The following is an 8,224-nucleotide window of genomic DNA, read 5'->3' on the forward strand; positions in this document are numbered from 1 at the left end:
TGTACAGGTACAAGGCAACGAAATGCAGTAAACACACCTGGCAACTACAATATTATGAAGATACATTAAACAAAGATGCTGCAATCAAATCACTGATAAATATAAAGAAATCAATAATGATGGTGAAAGTGAAAACCATCAAAGAATTTCTTTTTTTTTTTCAAAAGTAGCTCAGTAAAGTTTCACGTGTTCTCTCTCAGGCTGTGACATGCTTTGACATTTCTTGCCGCTAGCTGCTTTTCTCCCCAAATAAATATTGAATTTTATTTTGAATGTGTGTGGAATTCTTGGTATTGCTCTTTCTCTACTCGTTGTTGGCACAACTGACACTGTTTTCTACATGTTGCCAGGTGTGTTTATGTACAGGGCTGGACTGGGACAAAAAATCGCCCCAGGCATTTTTGGCCCAAACGGCCCACTATAATCGGTCAGGCAGACTCCTGGCCGTATTTGTATTGAACTACCATGGAGCAGTGCAAGTAAACAAGGCTGTACTCACTCGCTCTGAGTCATTGGTGGTCCGAGGTGACTGGAGTACACAATCTCCATATTCAAGTATAAATACAAGCCCACTCAAAGAGGAGGCTCTGCTAGAAGAACCTTAAGTAATTTGGTCGGCCCAGGTTGTGTGAGGACTGTGCTGAAGTATGTTTGTACTGTTAAGAGGAATTTATTCTTGACACTAGTCTAAGTTTTGATTTATAGTTCCGCTATGGATTCACACCAACAAAACACTAGATGGAGGTCTTATACCATCAGGCTGTATCGTGTCTGATTGCGTTAATTATGTTCCCCTTAGTAACTACATTTACATTCTATTAATCATAAAGAGATGTTGATTACTCTTTTAAAACCTAATTAAATGTGAAATTTAGCTCAGCATCCATGGATGTCAGACTTCTCTATCAAATAATAGATTGGTTAAATTATGAATTTGAATCTTTCTCTTTATTTCTCCCTTAGGTCAGCGCTTGGTGCGTATATTCCCTACCTCGGGGTATTGCTGTGTATTACTGGCAGAGACCGTTTCAGCAGCAGCAGTTTCCAGTCCACCCGCCGATCAACCCTTACCAGCCAATCGGAGTTCAAACGCCCCAGCAAGCCCCACAGGGCCTCCCTGTCTGAGAGCGAATCAGTGAGTTTACCTCATATCTAATCTGGTATCTGGTCTCTGTTTTACACTTTCAATGACAAATGCTTTGAATTACGAGTTGCTGATTTTATACTGATGTGTGTGTTATTTGTGTGTGCGTGTGTTACCTGAAAGGCCCGCTTCTCAGACACGGAAGAGGACTGCTCGTCTCGGACATCTGTTTTTCGTCAGTTGTCCGGTGAAGTTAAACAGGTGCGCCAAGCCAGCAAGAGGATAAAGGTGAGCGCTCCCAACACTGGGGAGTCTGAGAGAACTGCCTTCCACAACCCCTCTGACCCGGCAATATGTCACCTCTCACAGATCACAGTGAGTATTGAGGCCTGGTTTATGTCAACATACTGTTACTTATAATTTATGGTGTACTAGTATGTATTAAACTGTACATGTACGCAATGTGAAATCATGCATTTCTAAGTGTATTACTTCAAGTGTCAGATAGGTGACATCAGACTGATAAAGGGCTTCTCACATTAGTTTCAAGATGTTTTTGATGGGAGGTCTTGCTTCTGTTTTGTCATTATGTCAAGGCTGATCTTAATCCTCTCCTCCTGAATTTGAGATGTGAGGTCATGTTGTTTTGGTGTCCTGTTAAAGCCGATAGATGTCATGTTTATGTTCAGTATTTCATGGCAAGTAACTCTATGAGGTAATGGTTAGAGGCCTTTTTGTAATCCAGGCTTTTTCAGCATTTAATCTGATATAGTCATGTTGCTTTGCTCCCCTGTAACTGTATGCTTTAACTGTGTCTCAGTGTCACATATCACATGGAGTCTGGTTAACACTCTGAACTGCCCGTTTCTGTCTTTGATGAGTTTTTGTTCACTTTTTACTTCTTTATTTTATTTTATTAAGTCGCAGAAATGAGGGTTTCCAGAAGGAAAACAGTAGCACCCAGACTAGCGTGACTTTAACATGATTTTCTATAGGCCACTAATATCCACGTCAGTGTTATTTTGACAGCCCATTAATAACTGTGCCTAGACTTATGCACAGTGTGCGCACACTATCCTTGTTATACACACACAAGGAAGCGCAGCAGCACACACACATGCAAAAAAAATTACATAAAAAAATATTACGGTGCAAATCCGCCATCATAATAGCAGTGCGCCAAGGTACAAACGCGCCTGGCTTTTAGAGGGAATGGAAGATGACACTCTGATTGGTTTATTGCATGTCACGCCCAAAACACACCTATGAATTAATGAAGACACTAAGTACATCCCTTTTGAACCATGCGCCCAGAGCACGGACCCTTTTTTCCACTGTCAAACTAGCAAAACTGGATTGGGACACACCCTACAAGCACCTGAACTATGCGCTTCACGGCATGCACTTCATTAAAATAAGGCCCTTGATGTCTCCGGTTAGATCGATTGGAGGGTAGCAGCGTTCATTGCTGTCAGCCACTGTGTATTTGTTTGATACTACCACTAGTAGTTCCACAAAGTTCAAATGCTTCACATACTACATAAAAAACATTACAATTGTTCATCACATTACATTACATCACATTGCATGCATGCACAGCTCAAGAGCTCAAATAGCAAGTAGCTCTGATGGACTGTGAAGTCTCTTCGTCTTCCCCGTCATCCGAGTTATATTTAGAAGACGTTGACGACTTGTCATCTTTTATCCAAAGGGCTTCTTTAGTTCTGACCAGGAGTCAGGTTTTGCTTGTTCCTAATAAAACTACTTTGTAAGATATGGTCCGACCACTCACAACTGCTTGTCGGAAAGTCAAAAAGAAGGGTCTGTATCTGACAATTTCTCTAACTTATTGAAACCAGATCCCACATTCACACAACCACTTTGCTCGATTGGCCAGCTGTGTGGAGGTGAGGAAGTATGCTTGGTTTGAAATTCCCTCTCAAGATCTCTTTTTTTATTCTTCATTCTTTCAAACTATATTTCTGTCACTTTTCATGTATACAACCAAGTGCAACATTATGAATGCACACCTCTTTTCAAGCATAACCCGATCCTAACCATAGGCCATGCTTGGAATACAACATAACCGGTAGGCAAACATGCAAGAACATCCCTGTTAGACAGCAAATGTTCTTAATATATTCTTTGGAAATCTTTACAATCATTCACCGAAAGAACCAAGCAGGCCTGCCTGGTCGCACGATCCAATTCTTTGTCAAATCTTGGGATTTTCAGAGTTGTTAGTGTATTTTTGTAGCTTGAAGGTTGTTGTTGTTGTTGTTTCACATAGCGACGGGAATTTTAAAAACGGTAACATGCAAATAGTGGAAGGGGAGGAGGATTCCGTCTGAAATAGGTGTCCAATGGCTTACACTCACAGTCTACATCCTGTGAGTCAGACTTGGTAAAACCCAAAACTTTTCATATGAACAGTGCTTCTTCTTTGTTCTAAGCATTGTGCTGTCAGGCTAATTAAAAAATGGCAGGTCATTCTATGTGGGGCATTCAATATATGGAGCATTTCCGTCTCTCTGTAATCATCTTAGTTCACAGAAGTAACCCACATGTTGCAAACACACACTGTACAGCCGTACTGCCATGCAGGACTCCATTACTGAGGGTCCAAAGACTAATCCAATAATCTGGGAGTTTCAGATTTAATCCACAGCTTGTATGACCCAACTCGTGTTTAAACGTACTGCACTTGTTGCAGATGAAGACGGCTGATTGTCGAGGAGTCTCTGACCTCCATCTGCTTTTATCTCTGCACAGAGTAGAGGATATACACTTTTACTTTTGTCTATACAGCTGCTGCTGCTGCTGCTACCTACTTGTACTCTTGCAAACAATGACAATAGTATTCAATGTGGGAAATGACATATTTCCCTTTGTGATTAGTATAAAATTTGCTATATTTTAATTCTTTGTTTATTTGTTCTTCATTTTTACAGAATATTCCCTATTTTTATTTCCTTACATTACCTCTGAAGTACTTTCAATACCTGCTATTTTTAGATTTTAAAGCGTAGTTTGACATTTTGGGAAATACGCTCATTCACTTCCTTGCAGAGAGTTAGATGAGATTGATATCATTCTCATGTCGGCCCGCTAAATATAAAGCTACAGCCGCAGTCAGTTAGCTTAGTTTAGCATAAAGACTGGAAGCAGGGTGAAACCGCTGGCCATTAAAGCTTACCAATTGACACTTGTCTCTTGTTTGTTTAGTGTTGCTGGTTGGACAAAATTTCCAACATACAAACTATTCCTTTAAGAATGTATTTTAAGTAATGCAGGTTTCAAGAAAAAAAAAAAACACGAGATTGTTGGTGCCCCAATTTCAAGTGCTTATACTAATCCTGTTGCTTTTAGCACATGATTGTTACTGTCATAAGCTATGGGAGGAAACAACGTGACATACTTTTAAAGAGAGATGCTCTTTTCTTTGAAAGGTCCGATTTCAAATGAAATCTTGGCTGGAAGTCCCTCTGTTTTTAGTATGACTATGATCTTGTGGTTTAAATAGTACAAAAGAGCTTTTGATCCTAACCAACACTAAATGGCTGTGTTTCTATGCGTACTGTTCAGACTCTGACAGGGCCTGAAGACATCTTTATGTCGGACATCAGCCTGCAGCCAACCAGTCATCTGCCTGCTACTGTAAGACTCCACCTCTTGCTCGGAGCAGTAGATGTGTTTTTTATGTATCAAGAAAATCAACAAATCCCCAGAAAAAATTAAATCGGCGAAAAATTGTCAGTGTAGAAAAAGCTTGGTTTAGCTTTTACGCCTGTGTAATAGAACTCCAGTCTGTCAGTAAATAAATTCCTTGTTGGTCTTTTTTAGGGATTTATGTATTATAAAAAGCTGCACCTATCCACTGTTAATCATTTGTGTTTTATGGCTATTTAAAGGGGCATGTCACCTATTCTTTAACACTGCTCAATGATTCTACAACATTTAAAGTTGCTCAGTGAAAATAGCTCTGTGCAGCTGAACATGTAAAGTAATGTGAAATGATTTGCATATCTCTTTAGTTCTTCATATCACCACACCCCGCTTATTCTAGTTCTAGATTATGATCTAATCAACCGTGATTTCCGTTCTGTCCAGTTTCATTCATTTGCTACTGCTCTGATATCAATATTATTCAAACCTTGTGGAAAATCAAAGATGGATTGTGCTGGCTGGCTGCTCTACAGAAATAAAAAGAATATTGTACCAGCCAAGTTCATATAATCAGCTCTGAGTCTAACTTAAAATAATTAAGATTTGTAATACAAATAAATCTGATGTTGTTTCTTTTGAGAAAAACATATATAAAATGTTAACAGAGACATTTTGGCCAAAATTACAAAACTTAATTTTGTAATAAAACAGAATTATCCTTTAAAAGAATCTACTTAAACATGGTCAGCTATCTTGCTCTTCTCGTGTGGAGCAATTTATTTCAGGGAGTCAACAGTGTGATACAGTCCAACGCCGTCAACAGCCATTCATCAATCCAACTAATCAATGCCTTTAATTAGCAGTGACTGTTTCATTTGGCCTGTCAACTTCATTCTCTCCACCGCCCTCGCTGCTTTGTTCTTTCACACAAACATGCAACCACCTACTCACATTCAACAGGTCGAGTTTCATTCACAATACCTCAATACCTCAACATCTCTCTCTCTCTCTCTCTCTCTCTCTCTCTCTCTCTCTCTCTCCTTTCCTCCCCTTTACACAGGTGGATAGTGTGATGGAGGAGTCTGAATCAAGGACTTTGTGTAAGACTACGTCATCCGTCATTGTAACCTCCATTCCAGCCCTCTATACTGCCTAGTCCCCCGGTTTCCAAGGTAACCACTAATAGACCAAACGCACAGCCCTGTTGCCAAGGAGACCCTTGACATAGCCTAACTGGAGACATCACCTTTACCATAACAGCTGGACAGAATGCAACTGTTTTGTGGTGTGTGTGTGTGTGTGTGTGTGTGTGTGTGTGTGTGTGTGTGTGTGTGTGTGTGTGAGTATTTCCCACCATGGGACCTTTCTGCACCAGCATGCTGTTTACTAGTTACTATTATAACTCAAAACCAGAGCATGCTCTCTGTCATTCTTTTTCATACTGAGTGTGTGAGCGTGAATACCCAGTACAGTTAAATACATGTGTACGTATTTGCACACATATACGTATGTGTTTTACTTTTTCTGACATATCCTAATGGGTGGAGATGGTTTACCTCGGAACCGCAGGCTACCAATTAGCCTTAAAAACACAATGTGAAAGGGTTGGGTATTGATTAGATTTTTAGTGATTGTTGATTTAGGTGCTTGTCATCAGATTTTGCGTAGAAGAAACCAATATAAGTTTTCTCGTACATTGCAATGCATTTTCTGATTCTTTTTAGTCATGGTTTACATTGATGTTGATTACATATGTGTTTAAACATTACCATTAACAATGAAAAATTAGTTTGTCAGCCATGTTTTAAACACTATGTGCATCAATGCATACTTATCTGGGGGTGGTGATGGTGCAGTGGATATGACACATGACTTTAGTGTGGGAGACCTGGGTTTGTCTCCCACTGCAATGCATCAACCAATGGTTCCCTGAGCAAGACACTTAATCCCTAGTTTCTCCAGAGGCGTGCAACCTCTGACATATAAGTCGCTTTGGATAAAAGCGTCAGCTAAAATGACTTAATACTATGTAGTCATCTAGCAAAATAAATATGAAAATATGAAAGCATGCTTTTCAACCTTTTAAATCTCTCTTTCTAAAATTGAACTAAGTTTCAACTCAGAACCAATTCTCGATACCCACCTCAACAGTCTTTCTATTATTTGTGGGGGCGGGGTTCAACTATATATGAGCATTTCAGAATATACTATGAATACTGGTGCATTAATCAGTATTTTCTTTGTTAAAATGAAATCAAATGACTCCTGGAAATGGTGGTAGTACCGATCCAACTAAGAATGAACACTCAGCAGATTTAAGCCACTTTAAACTTTGTTTGTTCTCAAAGACATCTAAAACCACGCTGCTTATGAACTGTGAGCAGTTCCCACCACAAGAGTTAGCACATGCTAACTGCTTCTACACAACATGAGAGTCAAAGTAAACAATTAACTGGAAAAGAGCACCATTGTCTAGCATCTTTGTTTCCTATATAGTGAATGTGAAAAACTATTTATTTTTTGTGTAAATTTGTATTTATAATTTGAGAAATAGCCTGCCTGAAAATCTGCTGAAAGTTCAGATTGACTGTTTTGTCTTCTTGGGTGGTGCATTTATTTAAAAATGCAAAAGCTTTAAAGGAGGCATATCATGCTCATTTTCAGGTTTATACTTGTATTATGATTTCTTTCTAGAACATGTTTACATGCTTTAAAAAAAACAAAATTATAAATTATAAACTATAACGTTTGTCTGAATATAACTGTATTTACCCTCTGTCTGAGACGCTTCGTTTTTGCGTCTCTTTAAGCCCCCCTCTCCTGAAATCGAAGTCTGCTCTGATTGGCTTGTGAGAAAAATATGGTGCACCTTTGCAAAGGTAGTATTATAGGGGCAGTATATTCTAATAAACCTGCATGTGACATAAGAAGGGGAGCCACATATTTGGCTTGTTGAATGGAAACCGCCTGGGTTGTTTTATTTCAGTTTTTGGGTGGGTAGGCCCTCCAGATACCCAAATGTTATGCGCACAAGCACTGAGTTTAAAAATGACCTCCCCTAATGCAATGCTTCACAGCTGACTTCAAAATTATAGAGCGTCACACTAGCACATAAAACCACCGTTTCAAAATCAAATCAACCTGTGGAAAACACTGCTGATACTGTATGTAGCCAGGGTGAATTGACTGCTCATTTCAGTCTCAGTCTCTCATCACTTAATCACACTTAATACAGCTTTAATATGAGATGTCTTACTTCTAGACTGTGTAATGAGACATATATACACACATGTCATGACAGGAACCAGTCAGATCACTTTTCCTCTGGCTCTTTGTCATTGATTTTTCCACTCCTGGTGACATCATGTACCCCAATATAGATCAGTTCAGAAATGTGGCAAAGCACAATAGTACATCCTGATACCCAATACTGTGTACCTATTTGAGTTTGACTGTGTGTGTGTGTGTGTGTGT

At 39.3% G+C, this 8,224-nt stretch overlaps 1 protein-coding gene across 2 annotated transcripts in view; it reads left to right on the top strand.

Annotated features, from left to right (window-relative positions):
- The window catches only part of opn4b (opsin 4b), an 18,367-nt gene that overhangs the window by 9,838 nt on the left and 305 nt on the right, over positions 1 to 8,224 (top strand). Inside the window, exons 8-11 of one of the 2 annotated variants that reach the window (XM_032503191.1) lie at positions 964 to 1,135; positions 1,268 to 1,459; positions 4,670 to 4,741; positions 5,811 to 8,224. The exon at positions 5,811 to 8,224 is cut by the window's right edge and continues 305 nt beyond it. In XM_032503191.1, the coding sequence (XP_032359082.1) occupies positions 964 to 1,135; positions 1,268 to 1,459; positions 4,670 to 4,741; positions 5,811 to 5,906 (532 nt within the window). In that variant the 3' untranslated portion in view covers positions 5,907 to 8,224. The remainder of the gene's footprint in view (positions 1 to 963; positions 1,136 to 1,267; positions 1,460 to 4,669; positions 4,742 to 5,810) is intronic. The other variant, XM_032503192.1, reaches the window with a different exon arrangement.

Source organism: Etheostoma spectabile, chromosome 21 (genome assembly GCF_008692095.1).
Source record: "Etheostoma spectabile isolate EspeVRDwgs_2016 chromosome 21, UIUC_Espe_1.0, whole genome shotgun sequence".
In the NCBI taxonomy this organism is placed as follows: Eukaryota; Metazoa; Chordata; class Actinopteri; order Perciformes; family Percidae; genus Etheostoma; species Etheostoma spectabile.